This window comes from Pogona vitticeps, chromosome 1 (assembly GCF_051106095.1).
Source record: "Pogona vitticeps strain Pit_001003342236 chromosome 1, PviZW2.1, whole genome shotgun sequence".
In the NCBI taxonomy this organism is placed as follows: Eukaryota; Metazoa; Chordata; class Lepidosauria; order Squamata; family Agamidae; genus Pogona; species Pogona vitticeps.
Window position 1 is genome coordinate 183,602,349 of NC_135783.1, and position 18,019 is coordinate 183,620,367.

General features: G+C 43.9%; 1 protein-coding gene across 1 annotated transcript in view; it reads right to left on the bottom strand.

Moving 5' to 3' along the window:
* Nucleotides 1-18,019, bottom strand: part of LOC110089021 (caspase-10-like) — a 29,778-nt gene that overhangs the window by 1,487 nt on the left and 10,272 nt on the right. Inside the window, exons 3-9 of the mRNA XM_020811757.3 lie at nucleotides 10,384-10,727; nucleotides 9,660-9,759; nucleotides 8,780-8,915; nucleotides 7,077-7,148; nucleotides 6,010-6,089; nucleotides 5,123-5,240; nucleotides 2,905-3,418 (exon numbers count right to left, since the gene is read on the bottom strand). Coding sequence (XP_020667416.3) covers nucleotides 2,905-3,418; nucleotides 5,123-5,240; nucleotides 6,010-6,089; nucleotides 7,077-7,148; nucleotides 8,780-8,915; nucleotides 9,660-9,759; nucleotides 10,384-10,697 — 1,334 coding nt within the window. The 5' untranslated portion in view covers nucleotides 10,698-10,727. The remainder of the gene's footprint in view (nucleotides 1-2,904; nucleotides 3,419-5,122; nucleotides 5,241-6,009; nucleotides 6,090-7,076; nucleotides 7,149-8,779; nucleotides 8,916-9,659; nucleotides 9,760-10,383; nucleotides 10,728-18,019) is intronic.

Consider the following 18,019-nt stretch of genomic DNA (forward strand, 5'->3'; position numbering starts at 1 on the left):
CTCAGAAGTTGCCTCTGCATTCTGGGAGAGTGCAGAGGCAGCACATAAAGAATCAGGGCCATCCTATGGGTATGTATTTGGTAAGTGGGGATACAGTGGGGTCTCGACTTACAAACGACCCTACTTGCGAACAATTCAACTTACGAACCTGCCCTATAGGGGAAATAAGGACTCAACATACGAACTTCCCTAGAGTTACGAACAGGAAAAAAAGTGCCCCTTCCTTCCCCTTAGAGGATTCTGGAGGGGGGAAAAAGGTGAGAAACTTGAAAATAAATAAAAGAAAGTCACTTACCAGGCCTTGGTAGGCCCCAAACAGCAGGAAAAAGAGCAGGAAACAGCTAAAAGCCGACACCCAGAAGGGAGCCTGGCAGCCATTTTGTGCTTTCCCCCCCCTCCTGCCCTCTCCTCTCCCCGCCTATCAGCTGATTGGCTGGCTCTGAAGAGGCTTGAGGAGGCTTGCTCAGCACCTAAAAAGCCTGCCTGTGTGTCTTTGTGCTGAAAAAATCAGCACAACATGTTTTAAAACATGCTTTAAAATTGGCTTCGTTTCAAAAGTGCTTTGCAAACTGTTCCCTGCCTCCCCCTCCTTTCCTGAACCTAAGGAAAAAAAAAAGAAAAAAATTATCCCCCTCTAGTGGCAGAAGGCAGAATAGCAGCTTCCCATTAGTTTCTATGGACAGAAAAGAGCAGATACAGATTAAATTGTTTTCAATGCATTCCTATGGGAAATGTAAATTCGACCTACGAACTTTTCGACCTACGAACCACCTTCCAATACGGATTAAGTTCTTAAGTCGAGACCCCACTGTACACAGGGCTCTTAAGGGGGGCTACTCTCGTTTCACATACTAAACCATCAGGGATGCCACATGTCATGAATCTGGACCTGGATCCTGCCCTGGACATCACACTGCTGGCTCCCCCTCTTGGCTGAGAACAATGGGGGTGGCGTGTGTCCAGTTTAGGGTTTTCTCATTTCAGCCAGAGCATCAGACAGGTCAGCAGGGCGTTCATGGAAGTAATTAAGTACTCTTCACGAGACAGCTTTTGACCCAATAAATAGGCAGCCGCTGCATCATCTTCTGTACCATTTTCTAATGGAAGCAGGAGCCATGTCCGTGTTATCTGGTACCCTATGCCAACTAAAATGAAGCACAAAGGCTGCTGGGTCCCCTCTGGGAGAAAGACCGTGCCACACAGCAAGTGCACCCTGGACAGTAGAGAGTGGCTATGGCCAGCCCAGCCCATGAAGCCTTCCGGCTGGTGCCACCTGGAAGACAAAGTCTGTAATTTCCCACTTGCCATAGATTCAGAAGAGGTAGCCACGTGCGTCTGTGCTAGCATATCAGGCAAAAACAAAATAAAAATATAGACAAAAACACTGCAGCACCTTAAAGACTGTGTTACATGCTGTCAAGTTGGAACTGACATACAGCGACTCTAACAGGGCTTTCAAGGGAACCGAGCAATTTAAGGAAGGGCCTTTATGAGTTCCACTCCCCCAGTAAGTTTATATTTCAATGTCAGTCTGAGGAAGTGGGACTTATTCCATGAAAGCTCACATTAAAATATAGCAGTTAAGTCTTTAAGGCGCCACAACATTTTTGTCTTCTTTATTTTATTTTTGCCTCATATGCTAGTTTTCTACTAGGTCCTCTCAGATGCTGCACAAAAAGGTCTGAGGGTTGGTTTCCCATTCCCATTGCAGACTGATGGAAAAGCGATACCAAGTTTCTTGGCAACTTAAATGTAAGGGGTGTTTTGAAAGCACATACATAATCTTCAAATCAAAGATCAGAACAGGACTCATGTTGGCTTGGGATTCTAGTAGCTACTACAGAAAAAAGTCAACATTTCTGAGCTCGGATGCGTTTAAGGGGCACCTCCTCCCATTTCAACCTGTCCTTGCTTTAAAAACAGCTTGGAGCTGCTTCATGTATCAGAGGCAAGTTCCAGAAGAGAGGAAACAGCTTTTAGGGCACTGATGCCCCAGCTAAACTCCCTAAGGAAGCTCACCTGTTAAAATATTTTATCAGAAGGCAAAGAAGTTGTTTCCCCCTAGTTTTATTAATTCATTGTAACTGCAAGGATTCTTATCTGCTGCTTTGTGATATACAGTGGTGCCTTGACTTACGAACGTTTTGAGTTACAAATAGCTCCAGGTGCGAAATATTGCTTTGAGTTATAAACTGTGTCTTGACTTGCAAACAAACAAAAACTTTCTTGCCCTTTTTTTGACCTAAGTTCACCTCAGGTCAAAAGAAGAAGAAAAATTCTCCCCCTAATGGTAGAGTATGGATTAACCAGCTTTGCATTAGTTCCTATGGGAACTAATAAATGGTTTGACTTAAGAACGGTGCCTTGACATAAGGTCAAAAAACAGCCGGAACGGATTAATCTGTTTTCAATGCATTCCTATGGGAAATGCTGCTTTGACTTAAGAACGTTTTGACTTACAGCCACCGTTCCAATACGGATTAAGTTCTTAAGTCGAGGTACCACTGTACACAGTTCTTAAATCCTGATAAAAAATGGGGCAAATCTTTTTCAGTCCTCCCTAACGCCTTCTGAGCACTGATTCCCTGGGAGATGGGAGTGAGGAATTGTTCCCCCATGTGAAATGCTGGATAGCCCAGTGGGGTTTAGGTATCTGGTTTGCGGAGCCAGAAGCTGAGAGTTCGAGTCCCCACTGGGCCTTCCTTGACAGGGTCTCTTCCAGCTCTGAAGTTCTATGATGGCGGCGACACATTAAATTAGCAGAAGGAACACAATGGATTCCATCTTTTGTAGTCAGTTAAAACTGATGTATTTCCTAACCACTTATGCATACGTACTCGGCATTTTTACAAAAATATCAAATGCAAATGGTAGCGGAAAGGCTACCTGTGGCAAAAAGATTACCTTGGCACCAGATCCCGCAGCTTCTTACAGAGAGACTGAATGTACCAGGAGCCCTGATAAATGTGACGGAAAGAGAGATAACCATCCACCGTGGCCATGCCAAGGAGAAAATCTGCTTCTGCTGGAATACTCATTGTGGGGACAAATCCTGAAGCTTGTGCATCTGCTCCAAGTGTGGCAGGACTGTTGTTGTCTGTGTCAAGGAAGAAAGGTGCCTGTATCTTTTCACCCTGGCACGCTTGGATGAAGAACAGTTTGGGTTTTTTTGCCAGGAAGGGACAACGGTTGGCGGTGAAGTACGACATGATGGCACGGATTGAAATTTTCTGTTCATCTGTTCCAAAAATCAATCCAGACTCCCCGTGAGACAGAATGCAGCACACCAGACAATCCCTGTCCTTCAAGCAGTCAGAGGATTGCCACTGCTTTAAAAGTTCTTCCATCCCTTTGGCCGTCTGGTCCTTATAGGTCGTCACTTCTAGCCCAAGCCATGTAAATACACGTTCCAGTTCCACTTTTGGACAGAGGCAAGGAAAGGTATTGAGGTTCAGAATGAGAAGACCAAAAAAAATAGAGACAAAGACAAGGGTTCGGGGTGCGCAAAAAACGAAACTGAAAAGAAAATCAGTTTTTACATTTAAATTGTCAAAAAATTACTAATTTTGGGGTTTAAACCAAATTCACTCTGCAAGGGTGCCAATTCCATTCAAAGTTATTCGTTGATCTCAGAATCTACAGACAGAGATTCTTTTAGTTATCGGCACTCTTTCATGATAAGTTATTCTGCTCTAATTACTAATATATTTTAGTAATTCTTTTGACACTACTTTCCTTTTTGGTAATTCAAAGGGGTGACTGTACAGGCATTTGTCTTGCTGTTTGGTCTGCTACTAAGGATGGGCTGGCTTGCTCTTTTTGCCGGCAATCAGCTAATATACTGTAATTGCTAAAGCAACCTAACTTGCCTGCAATCAGACAACACAATTGCCAGAGCAAATCAGCCAGTCCGCAAAGCCTTCCTACCCACACTTTCTGCAGTCCCTTTCAGGGGAGACTTTTTAAGGTACATGCAGGATTGCTCTGTTTTGGTTCAATTCCAGCCCGTGTGATCACTGAGTCGTTGGGCAGGCTCTGTTCCTTTGGAGAAGCCACTTCATTGGAAATTTCCTCTGGAAGAAAGGGCCATTCTTTTCCATTTCTGCTAAGGTATCAGCAATGCTTGATGTCAAACCACTCCTGATTTGCTCTGTTGGTTAGCAATCATTAAAAAGAAATGGGAAGCTTTCCCTTCCCTTTCAAAGGCAAGGAATATATAAAGCTTCCCATTTCTCAAAATCATAAATCCCAAAAGAGAGTTGAGGAAGTTTCCAATTAAGCAGCTCCTCTGGAGGGAAAACCTTAATGATACTGAGAAATCTTCCTTTTAAAAAGAAACAATGCTTTCATTTGAAGTGAAAGGTCTTGATCATGCTAAACGAAGTTGCTTGTGGTGCAGTGTGGTTTCTTGACCCAAAAACAACACACCTCTGACTGGCATTATCTTACTCTATTTAGCATGGATCCAATTTGGCTGTCTAGCAAAGCCCTTTGGAGAACAAGCTTCCAGAACCCTAATATACATTAAGGAGTCTTCCTTATCTCAGTCTTTTTCCATTCTTCAATTGTGTTCTCAGTCTAGCTGAGCCAGTTAGGAGCAGAAGCAACAGCGACACGCTAAACTCCTGAGAAGCTCGCAAAGAGAGTTGCCAGGCCCCTCCCTTCTATGAAGGATCATCGCAAACTTGCAGTGAGCAATTGTAATCTGCTTATGCACCACTTTTATTGCAGCAACTTGATCAAAATACCCCTTCTCTAAGTAACACAAAAACATCATTTTCCCTATCATTTGAAATGTGGATGGGATGATTTCTCAGGAAATGTCTTATTTTTAGTGATTTGGGGCAATTCTGATGAAACTGTCCCCATACCCACGCAATTTCCTGTCACCCCCTAGAATGATTCTGGCTTTTGATCCCTACTCCCACCCACCTTTTTTAAAAATTACTTGTTATTTTGCTTTCCTAAATTTGTCCAGCACAGGAATCAGTCAAGTTCAAGCGGTTAAGAACTTCTTGGGTGGGAAGTTCTCAGTTTTATCACTAATCCATTAATAACCAATGATGTTGCAATGACGAGCAATAAGACACCCCAAGGCAGGCCTTTCACGCAAGTCACTTACTGGCATCTATCTCAGATCCATTCCTCCTCTTGTCCTGGAGTGATCCCTCAAAGTTCATATTATTAAAAATGAGGCAGCATCCCCTGTGTGGCCCATCCATTTTATAGAGAGCTGACTTCTGCGGATTGAGCGGGGGAGTAGATGGGTTAGGTGGCACTGTCTTATAAAAAACTTTTTTAATTAGGCATTCAATTCCAGGCTGGGGAAACACGGAAACATTTTATGCTTAAGAGTCTTACCACAATGTCAACTTCTTTTGTTTAACCCTTTGCTGCCCCCCCCCAATTATAAGAGGGGTGTTTTGTTCACAACCACCTTCCAGTTCCCCAGCTAGAAAACCAACTGGAAGACTAGAGGAGCCACTGATGGGTCAGACCCAAGGCCAGTCCGGTTCAGTATCTGAATTCTGAGAGTGGCCAGGAAAGTGCCTGGAGCCAACATTCTTTCATGCTTCTCAGAAACAACCCTGACAAGGCTGTTTGTCCCTAAGCAGCTGTTCTTCAGAGGACACTGTCAGGGGTGACTCTCTTAGGGCTCCTTTGTCCAGTAAACAGGGCAAATATGGAAATGGGCAGGATTTCCTAGGGCTCCAGCAACCCACCCCAGTCCATAAACCCACCCACCCCCATTTTTCAGATGTACTTCTGGCACAAACCCATTCCGGTCACTCTAGGAACAAGGCTAGAAGTGGACGTTTTACACACCGAACACAATGAATGCTGTAAAGGGGCTACACTTAAGACTTATGGGCTGGTTAAAATAAAAGTTTACTAAATTAAATCTAAGCAGAATTTAGTTGCCAACTTCTTGAGCTTAGGCCATGTGAAGGCAAAATTGCTATCTGGTGTTTCTGGGATGTTCAAGAATTCCTTTGGAAGATGCCAAACCTCTAGTTTGCATTCATGGTTTCCCGGAGGCTGTTGCAAGCTGGGTTCAGAGGTGTCAAACATGTTTCCTGCTTTGACATCTATAAAACAGTCATAAACAGATGGGAACTTGAGAAATCATAGTCTGTAGTCGTACATTTATTTTAAAATATTTTTATATCACCCCATTACCTAAAGATCTCAGGGCAGAGCACCAACAATACTAATTTTTTAGACAAAAGCAATAGCACTCCCATTTTGAAAAAGCTAAAATCACTTTGTATCTTTCTTTCCTAATAAATAAGAACTTTAATTAAATATATTTCTGGGAAATTTTCTTTACTGATGGGTAGACAGCCTCTCAAAAATACACATAAAGGAATGAGAATGGCTATTGAATTTACAGCTCATATGGTAACAGGAGAACGGTCACAATGTTCACACACAGCTCATTTAACTTCCTTTGGCTAATTAACAGATCAGGTTCCAAGGTACACCTCAGTCATGTTGTCTGGTTCTGTGGCCAACTGCACAACCATGATGGGCCCCCGGGAGTTTATCTAACAGCCACAATTAACAGTGACAAATTAAGCTTTATGTAAATACTATCACGATTCTAGCCAATTATTTGTTTAAGAAATATGCACTTAGGCTACAGCAGTCCCTAAGAGCAGAATCACTAAAGTTCTGTATTATCTGTTCCACTACAGATGTGTTTAGATGTGATTTAATCCCCCCCCCCCCAATTTATGCAGTAACCCTTGACATTTCTGGGGGAAGACATCCAAGGACCACTCCCGGATGCTAAAATACAAGAATATGAGCCTTAAGAGAACACAGGACCTATCCTGCCAACAAGAGCCAAATCAATAATTTTCTTTAACATTCTGAACAAGGGGCACAAAACAAGAGTGTTTACCCAGCTACTGGTTAGCCTGTGACGACTGGTTCTTGGAGTAAGCAAACAAAACACAAAATAGAACCCTTTTTTTTTTAAAAAAAACTTCCCCAGTCCTCCCTTTTGCTTTCATAACTAAACATTTTAAAATTATAAAAGTCAGCATGCACAGAAAAACACCAGAACAAACCTTGATTTGCAAGTAGAGAATGCATAATGTGCTCCTGTACATTTAGGTTCTGAAATTCACCATGGTAAGAACCTATTTAGAAGGAATAACAGAATTAACAAAAATTGTCCCCCTATATTGGTCAATAAATTTCACTGTCTGTCTTGATAGCAGGACATAGATCAGATCCTGGCCATGTTTGCACATAACACTAAAATGACTCTTGAAAGGCCCCTCTAGTTTCTTTTTTACAGCAACAGAGAATCACTGCTCTGAAGTGCTGCCAACAACTGGTGGCAGTTTCTCTCTGATTTAAGCAGATCTACAAACCTGTTAAAAGCAAGATTACATGCTTTACACATTTTTATGAATTCTGCTTCTTTAACAGAGGGAAATATAAGATTGAATTACTTTATTTGCTCTGAGTTTCCCTTAATCTACTGCTGTACTTCCTTGTTCTTGGGTTAGTTTCTTGACAACAAGAGATAATTTAATTCCTATCTGCTAGCCTTGATAATCAGTGATTTCCAGCAATCAGAGCTGTGATTCTCTGATGCCAGTTTCTCATTCCCTTAAGTTTTCATAGAATCGTAGAGTAATTGAGTTGGAAGAGGCCTATAATATCATTGAGTCCAAACCCTCTGCTCAAGGCAGGAATCCAAATCAAAGCAGATCTGACAGAGGGTTGTCCAATTTTCTCTTGAACGCCTCCGGTGTTGGAGCACTCACCACCTCCTGAGGTAATTTGTTCCATTGTTGTACTGCTCTAACAGTTAGGAAGTTTTTTCTTGAAATTCAGCTGAGGTCTGGCTTCCTGTAGCTTGAGCCCATGGTCCATGATTACATTTAGATACTGCACCAACTTCCTTTCCTTTCCTTTCCTACCTACCAACAAGCAAACAAACACACAGGCCTCCTTGGGTGTTCCATGCCCCCTGGGAGTGCTGTTTTCAGGTTCCTGACACATCTGAAAAAATGGCACTCAGCCTCTCTAGGGTTGCCCACCTGTTCTTGGGCAACAGGCCACAGCCTGAAACCACAGCTTGCAGCTAAGCTACCTTACAAATCTTAACATGTGCTAATCAGAGTTTGTTGTTCTTTTCCGAACTGTATTCTGGATTTATTCCTTGTTTGCCTGAACATCGTGCACTGGGCACTTGCCAGAGACTTAAGTCAAGCGAGGAAAGAAAATTGAAACCATTCCATCGGCGAAGCGACGCTCTGTGGCCCTTCTCCAGAAGTGAAGTGCTCTTCCTCCTCACAGGGCCTGATAAGAGCCCCCGGGTCTCCCCCACTCCCAACCCCGTTAACCAGTCCTCCCTCCTTTCAAGCCACCCTCCCCTGCCTGCGGCTGCATTGGCACCCTGACTCCCTATTAAGGGAAAGATGGGATAAAATTTCATTTAAAATTTAAATAATAAAATAGTTTTTTAAAAAGTGGTGTGAAGGAAGACAGGAGAAGGGGCAGATCCTGCTTCCCTTCCTCGGGTACTCCTTTTAGCATAAAAACGCAAATCCACACCCCTGCATTTTAGCCAATATATAACCACACATTTAATAAACAGAACAACATCGGACTTGGCTCTCTGTTGTGTAGCCAGTGCCACAACCTCAGAAGTAAGTGCCTGAGAAGATACATGCAAACACAGCTACGCTTGCGAAAGGAGAGGAATGGTTTGGTTCCAGTGAATTTGGCAGAACAGAGCCTAATCAAAATCAGACACCTGCTCTTTCTTTGTATCTATTCACGTTCTTCAGGAGATCGGGTGATATTTTTTCACAGAGTCTTTCCAACATCTCCAAGTTGTTTGTACCCAGGAGGTCTTGTTTCTCTAAGGAAGTCAACAGTTCCAGAGCAGACTAGGAGAGAGGAGGAGGGAAAAGCAAGAGTTCATGTCCTTTGTTCACACTCTTCCGCATTTTTAGAAAGGCTTCATCCACAAGCAAAAGCCACACATGCTTGTTCTGCTCCTCACCCCATTCAACTGAAGAAATTATTAATGAGACTAAGACGACTGGCAAACCCAATCACCCATCCACCCCTCTCTCTCTAAAAATGCTGAGCGCTTCATGCTTTTTGTGCAGTTTCAGAGGTGCTGCCTCTGCCTACATAATGAACCTACATAATCCCTAACCTCAACATTAGAGGCCATGCTCCCCAGAAGATACTAATTCCTACCAGAACTTGGAAAAGTTACTTTTTGGGGTTTTGGCTCCCGATCCATTGGACACATTGGCCGGGCAATACTTAAAGTGCTCAGGGGGCTTTTTTATTTCTGTTTTGGCTAGAGTTTGGTTACAACTGGTGTTGGTGCTAAGAACAGGGCCGTTATCAATGCCGAGAAAAGAGCAACTCCTTTATTCATTCTATTATTCTTCCTATCTCCTCTCTGGTGTTTGTTTCTTTCATCTGTTTGATATGATGTGAATCATATTATACTGTGGCATTTTTATGGTTTAATGCTTTTCTTTCAAGGAGACCACCTCAATAGAGACGGGCCTATTTTTAAAGATTGGTCAACCTTCTCTGAAGAATTTATCCAGTAAACCCCGTCCATTTCAACCACCCTGAAATATTGTTTACAGTCCTTATACTTTACTCACTGCAGGACACAGCTTCTTTGGAAGGTGTTCCCTCAGAAGGAATGTGGCAATCCTCACATTCTCTTCAGTAAACTGTTCAGATATGTCATACAGCATCTCTCTGTGTGAAAAGTCAGGTAAAATAAGTTTACAATGTTTGGGAGAGAGGACAGAGTATGGTTCCCCAGACTGTGCATTCCCCCCAGGGAATCCAAAATTACCCAAAACAAGATTTTGGAAAAGTGTATAGCTGTGGCTTACAAGAGACAAAAGCAGCAGGAAATTCCCCCCCCCCCAAATCATCTATATTGACTACTTCTGGTTAAAGCATTCTATAGCCTCCCTACACCCCCACCCACCACCACAGCTACTTAAACCTCCACTAATGTAAAGCAGAATGTCTGACAGAATTCATTCAGGCACAAATTCTAGCCCTCCTTCCAATCAGGAAACCTTTGATCCTCCGGACATTCCAGACTAGGATTCCCATAATCCACTATCCTTAGCCATGCTGGATGAAGCTGCAGGGAGCTGCAGGACCAAAGACTTGGAGAGCCAAAGTTTCCCTAACCCTTGTTAGCCCCTCTAAGCTGTCACGAGGAAGGATGGGATGCAAATGATACGAAACGAGCCCTTTAAGAAAATGAAGACGAACATTTAGCATGCCCTATTCCCACCAAAAGGTCATACATGAAACCATACATTCCACGCAGAAGGAATCTCTGGCCATGGAAGGCAGACTCACCGATACTCAGACACCATCCTTCTCTGAGGAAGCTTGTTCTGAACGTCCTCTTTGGTAAAGCCAAGGATATGCAGCAGAGAGTTGTGCTTAATTAGGTAGAGAAGCTCTGCGATGAGAAACATGTCCTCCTTATTGACTAAGTCTTTACTGATGAGCAGCTCAAAAATGTCCTGTGCCGACATCACTGTTTCTAGCCTTTTAAAGGCAATTAAATCACTGCAGAGAAATTTCAGAGCATCCACATCGTCCTTCCCAAGATTGGCATCAACTTCGAGAAGCTGCGAGCGGAACTTCAGGCTATCTTCCTCCTCCATGACGGCAGCGCTTCCTCAACACTAAACTTACTAAAAGTGGGAACAGAAACAGGTATTGAACAGTGGTGGGCATGTGGCTCTACAAACAGCATTCAGGATAAATTGTATGTTGACTACAAGTCCCAGAAGCCCCACCCCACCGATCCCCGGTCACAACACCCAGTAGCCAAACAGGCTGAAGCATTCCAGGAATTATTGTCCAAAAAGAGTCACTTTTCCAAGCTCTGGTTAAAGCAGACAAACATAGCAAGGACTGGGAATAAGTTAGCATCAGGAACATCAGTCATACTCGGCAGGAACCACAGCCACTAGTGCATGATAAATTATTTTGCCAGAACCAAAGTGAAGGTAACTACTGTAAACTAGGAAATGATCTAACAAGGAGAAAGGGGGGGGGGACCATCACACTCACCCACACCCCAAACTGTCATTTATTTCTTCAAGGTGAGAACTCTGCAGACACACAGAACATGTTTGTAAGGATTCTGACGTCTGCTTGGACATCAGCTTATATTTGAGGCTGGAGGTACTGGGTAGCCACATGGAGGACGAACACTGCACTTTGCCCACTCCAGCTTAGAACTACTGAACCCCTTTTTCTCCACCTTTATTCACTACATTGTTTTAGTAGTGCTACTTGGAAGTGCCTCTGCCAACCAATGCTTGCTCTCTTTCTCTCTTAAGACATGTTGGAGGGTGTAAAAACAACCAGCACAGAATACATCTGCCACCACTGGTGCCCCTGATTTGTACTCCTACTGTATCTGGAACTGCCTTTTTATGTAATCTCCTTTAAAACATTTAACCCTACCTTGGTGCTTTAAAAAACAATCTTCTAGGACAGTTAATACAGGTAAGGTCAGACGTAACCCACAAGTATCCTACAGAATCCAACAATGACTTAAAGGAGCAAGGAACTGGGATAGCAGGCTGTGAGGAAGAGTCAGAGAGTGAGACGTCCCCTCAAACATCTAAAGTAGAGAAAGCAAGGGAAACACTGGAGGCAGAATGGGAAATAGGAAAAGGACAAGGGATACAGTGAGAGGCAGAACAAGAGGCAGACACGCGCACCGGAGAAAAGGGGTTCGCGCGGAAGAGATAGGGTTGGCGCGTGACAGTGGAAGCCGCGAGGAGGAAGGACAGTTAGTTCGGTTAGAAATGACAGAGAGAAGAGTTAGGAACCATGAGGGAGAAGATCGACGTATTTCTAACTAATGAAGAAAGGGGTGAAACTAGAGACACCAAGAAAGTAACAGTGTTTAAAGAAAACATGAGAGAGAGAGACTTGATAAAGGTGTCCAAGTATTTTCGGTACCAAGGAAAAGAGCTGCAACCGAGATTAATGAGGAAGACAAACAGAAGTTAGTCAAAGAGAAAGCAAGACCAATAATACCAAGTTTGAGCCCTGAAGAATGGACAGTCCTGGTTTATCCACCACCCTTGTTGCAGGACTCTGTGTGCGGTTTGCAGTGGGTGCCTGAGTTTGCCAACCGAACAGGAGAAGGCAGCAAAAACATATTATTAAAAGACACCAATAATGAGAAGTCTCTCATGTGGTTCTGGGAATGTTCACCCCCACAGTTATCGCTACATAGTTCTATGGAGTTAAATAAAGATGAAACTACAAGTTATGTTAATAAAAGTTCGTTTATTAATAACTCCGAGTCATCCTTTGTATTGCCAGAAGATGAACAGCCCAAGGTAAATCCCGAACCTGTTTACACAGACAGCCAATAAATTACGATTCTGCCAAAGGTCCTAGCAAAGCACAGGGCAACCCTAACCTCACATTTGGGAGAGGAAAACAGAGAGGGGAACTGGATCCTCCCACACCAAAGACACAGGAGAGGAAGTGAGTCTATCAGAGAACATTTATGCAAAATGGATCCTCTGAAAGATACCAGGTTCAATGGTTCACCCTCATTTGTTACTCTGCAACACATCTTACCAGTTCTTATTTTTTAAAAAGCACTCTGAGATATTATACCCCCTTAGCTTCCCCAGTTTGTACAGAATCGAGAAAAGCTCTCGAAATATGCACCTGATCCCTCAAAAGATGGCACCCTCTTTATATAACTCCCTCCCAGGTAATAGCAGACTTGCCTTCAGAGTCCTACTGTTTAAGCAAACAGTGAAGACATTTAAGTAGTTAAACACCATAATATTGTGATGTTAATGATGCTTATATTTTCAATTACAAGCTTCCCTGTGATCTGGAACCAGGAGAATGGTGGAGTATGAAAGTATTTAATAAGTCAAAAGGAAAAAAAATTAAACTAATAAAGTAGTAAGCTTCCATCTAGTGTAGTCAGTTTCCTTAACCAAAGTACCTCCATCTTGTCTGGACAATGTCTCAGGTTCTTCATCCTCACCCTACCTACCTGCCTACCTATCTAATTTTTACCCTGCTTTTCTCCTAAGAAAGGACCCAAGTCAGCTTGCATAATTAAAAACACAATATTAAAATCTAAAAACATGACATTACTCAAATACTGAAAAATAATTAATAACATATTAAAGGTGTTAGGTAAATATATTACTGAACACAGATTTTGGAGCAACAAAATGCAAACCATTTCATTTTAAACTTCTCCTAAAGGAAAGCCTTCCTGAAGAGAAAGGTCTTTGCCTGTGGGGAAATTGTATGCCTTTAAAATGTATATATCTGTTACATACAGCACTGATGTTACCTGTCTGTCATGGGTTTGGAGGGAAAGTTCCATCCTATGGGGAGTGGAAGGCGGGACATCAGGAGGAGGGGCTGTACTGTATATATATGTGATGCCTGTGTGGTGAAGAGGAGATGCTGAGACAGACTGTGAGACACTGGGAGGGACGAAGCAGCAGCTGGGGAAGAAGAAGCTGTTGTGGGAGTCTGTGTGTCTGACAGGGTACTACTGTGTGTCAGAGTACCAACCTGAAAGGTTCAGGGGTCTGTTGGTTAGCCAGAACTGATGGGTTCAGGGTCTGTGCTTTAAGTTAAAGGTTCTAGGTGAACCAAACTGTATGCTGGTGTGTGTGAAAATAAGCCACGTTACTTTATTTTATTCACCTGATTGCTTATTTTTCCCTGTGTGTATTTAAAATAAACTTTATTCTTTTTGTTGTTTAAAAATCCATCCCTGGTCTGTGTGACTTATTATAGGGAATGGTTGGTGGCAGCTTAGTAACTGTGTGATAGATCCCAGTAGGTCTGGGTTTGTCACATTGATTGGTGTCCAGCGTGTGGGATACGACTGGTCCAGTTGTCCAGCGGTCCAGCAAAGCCTTGGCAAGTGTGCCCAGAGCAAGGGGGGTCTAGTCAGGGACAGTCTGAGGCGCGTAGGTAATCTTCTAGGTGTACCTCACGGGGAGGTGCACTAGTAGAAGAACGTGCCAACTGGGGAGACTTAGATTAAGGTGCTCTGAGGCAGCCTGATTTTGGCGGGAAAACGCTGAGGCAAAACTGCGTAGCAACAGTGAGCTAGCTTGCCAGCTGAGAGGCCCAGCAGAGGGGGGTAGGCTCTGACTCGATACTGTTGCAAATTTAGTGCTGAAGAACAGCAGCAATCTCTAGGAGAGCTGGTTCTGAGGCAAGAAGGAAAAAAGTGGTCGTTTTATTTTGAGGCTTGACTTTTTAAAGCAGCCTGTTCTGAGGGGGGATTATGCCCTTGACTCGAAGTCAAGTAACAGACATGGGTGAAGTGAAAGACCCCCAGATTGACCAAGGTTCTGAGGATGAATTTGGCTCAGTGCAGGGTGACAGCACAGGAGAGCAGAACCCAGAACTTAGAAAAATACTCCTAGCCCAACAGCATGAACTGAGGGTGAGGGAAATGGAAATCAGAAGAAAAGAAAGAGCTGAAATCTGTCAGGCAGAGGCAGATGCCAAGAAAAGGGGAATGGCCATGAGGATAAAAGAGATGGAACTGAAACACCAAATTAGACTGGTACAATTGGAATTGAAGTTCCTAAATAAGTTTATTAACAATTTATCAGGGGAAGAAATGTCAAAGAAGGAAAAGTATGAGGCTCAGGTCAGACAAAGTGAGCAAGATCTTGGAAAATATACTCAGCAAAAAGACATTAAATTAAAAGAAATCAGAGATAAGACTGAAGAAAAAGTAAAAGAGATAAAAGCTAGGGCTGAGGAAGAAATTTTACAGATCAGGGCTGAGTTTGAGGCCAAGCAAAAGGAGCTGGATTTGAGAATAAAAGGGAAAAGCCAGCAAGGGGGAGGGGCCCATGGTGAAGGGAAGCCCTCAGATATGAAACTAAGACCTCAGATTTTGGAGGGAAAACCAAAACAAGATGAGAGAGAATCAAAATACGCCAGAAAATGTTATTTCTGTCAGGGAAAGGGTCATCTAATCTCAGAGTGTCAGAAATTAAAGCAGCTAAAAGGAATGGTGCCTCAGGAGTCTAGTGGAACCAAGCCAAAAGCTGTGTTCTGTGTCCAGAAAGAGCAAGGCTCAGTCTCACTGAGGGAGCCTGTTGCCATGGCTACTCAGTCTGAAACAGCTACCTATGCTGATCAGGCTGAGGAAAATGGTCCTCTTGGGGAGGTAAAGCGCTGCTTGCTGGTAAAAACAGATTCTCAGTTGTTTGAGACAGCCGGGGTGGACGTAGGAATACTTGACCGTCAGTATAGGGGGCTGCGGGACACTTGTTCCCAGGTAACCCTGTGCCATCCAGATATTATTCCTAGGGAGTTTATAATCCCAAATGAGAGCATAAAGGTAGCAGGTATTGAGGGGCAGGTAATCTCTCTGCCAGTAGCAGAGGTACCTGTCAACTTTCAAGGCTGGAGGGGAGATTGGCGGATAGCGATTTCATCTACTCTGCCAGCAGCCGTGCTCGTGGGAAATGACCTGGCTGAACATGTGAAACGGGTGCTAGTGATTACACGCTCACAAGCCACCACGGGGACAGTTCAGGGGGGTAATGATGAGCCAGAGGCGGAAGCAGAGGGGAGTTCAGAAGCTGTGGTGGAAACCTTAACCACAGACAGCAGATTTGGACAGGAGCAAAAGGCAGACGCCACTCTCCAAAAGTGTTTTGAACAGGTGACTGACGCCCAGCTAACACCTGAAACCCCAGTGAGATTTCTGGAGAAAAAGGGGATTTTATATAGAGAGACCCTGAGGAATATCTCAAAAGGGGGAGATGGGATCAGAAGTCAGCTGGTGGTACCTGAAAAGTATCGCCCCATGATCTTACAAAGGGGGCACTCTGACATGTTTGCTGCACACTTAGGGGTGAACAAAACACAGGAGAGAATCACACAGAATTTTTACTGGCCTGACATAGGGAAGCAGATCAGGGAGTTCTGTAAACAATGTGATGTGTGTCAAAGGCAGGGGAATAGCCGCGACAGGACCAAAGCAAAGTTGTGCCCTTTGCCTGTGATTGACACTCCGTTCAAATGCATAGGGGTGGATATTGTGGGACCTTTGCCCAAGGCCACAAAGAGGGGGAACAGGTTCATTCTCACAATTGTGGACCATGCCACGAGGTACCCTGAAGCCATACCCTTGACTAACATTGAAACTAACACAGTGGCAGATGCCTTGGTGGGGTATATGTCCAGGATGGGATTTGCCTCAGAAATAATCACAGATTTGGGAGCATCGTTCACATCGAAGCTCATGAAACGCTTATGGCAAATCTGTGGAATTAAGCACAAGGAAACCACTGCCTATCATCCTGAAAGTAATGGGTTAACTGAGAAGTTCAATGGGACTCTAATGCGCATGATTAGGGCTTACTTGGCGGAGAATCCAAACAATTGGGACCAGAAGCTGCAATCCCTTTTGTTCGCTTATCGATCAGTGCCACAAGCCGGTACCGGGTTCAGTCCATTTGAACTTTTATTTGGGAGAAGGGTGAAAGGGCCCCTTGATTTGATCAAACAAAATTGGGAGCAGATCACCCAGGATGACCCACAAGGTGTTGTGACATACATAGACACCTTGATGACTGACCTAAAGAGAAACCTAGAGCTAGCAGCAGAGACCCTGCAAGCTCAAAAGGTCAGAAAGAAAGTTTGGGATGACCAGAAAGCCGGGGAGAGGCACTTTGACCCAGGGGAGGAAGTGCTTTGGCCTAGGCCCTGCAGAGAGAACAAACTGCAGCTGGGTAGCCCAGAAATGGAATACTTGGGTCACATGGTAGGGGGAGGAGTGATAAAACCCCTGGAGGCCAAAATAGAAGCTGTTCGTGATTGGCCTAGACCCAACACCAAGAAAAAAGTCAAATCATTTCTTGGGTTGGTGGGCTACTACAGAAAGTTCATCCCGAGGTTTAGCGAGATTGCGGCTCCGCTGACCGATCTGACGAGGAAGAAGGCTGATGACCGCATCCCGTGGACCAGCGACTGTGAGGCGGCGTTCCAGAGGTTGAAGGAGGCGCTAATCAACTATCCTGTCCTGCGTGCTCCAGACTTCGACCGGGAGTTTATCATCTACACCGATGCGTCTAACAGCGGGGTAGGAGCAGTTCTTTGCCAGGAGGATGAGAATGGTGACCAGCATCCAGTGTCCTACCTGAGTAGGAAACTTCAAAAAGGTGAGAGACATTTGGCAACCGTGGAGAAGGAGTGTTTGGCCATAGTCTACGCGATCCAGAAGGCCAAGCCTTACATCTGGGGAAGACATTTTGTTCTGTGCACTGACCATTCACCACTGCAATGGTTAAAGACAATGAAAACCCACAATAGCAAACTTATGAGGTGGGCTTTAAACCTACAGGACTATGACTTTGAAGTGAAGGTGGTCAGAGGGTCAGTGAACTGTGTTGCTGACGCCTTGTCAAGAAGACCTGAAGATTGAAGACGGCGAAAGAACATGGACTATGTATATATATTGATGACAAAAAGTTAAATGTACCTGGGTTTTTTTGAATTTGGTTTGTATGAATAAAGGTAAATTGATGTAATGTATATGGTAAATGTTTAAATGCCTAATTGATATGGTTGACTTAGAATGTAAGTATAAGTAAGTATTATATGGTATGTATAACTGTTGTTGTGTGTTTTATCCAGGTTGTTTTTTGGGAAAAAGCACCTTAGCTTTCCCCCTACAAAACAACTTATAAAGAGGGAAGGTGTTACATACAGCACTGATGTTACCTGTCTGTCATGGGTTTGGAGGGAAAGTTCCATCCTATGGGGAGTGGAAGGCGGGACATCAGGAGGAGGGGCTGTACTGTATATATATGTGATGCCTGTGTGGTGAAGAGGAGATGCTGAGACAGACTGTGAGACACTGGGAGGGACGAAGCAGCAGCTGGGGAAGAAGAAGCTGTTGTGGGAGTCTGTGTGTCTGACAGGGTACTACTGTGTG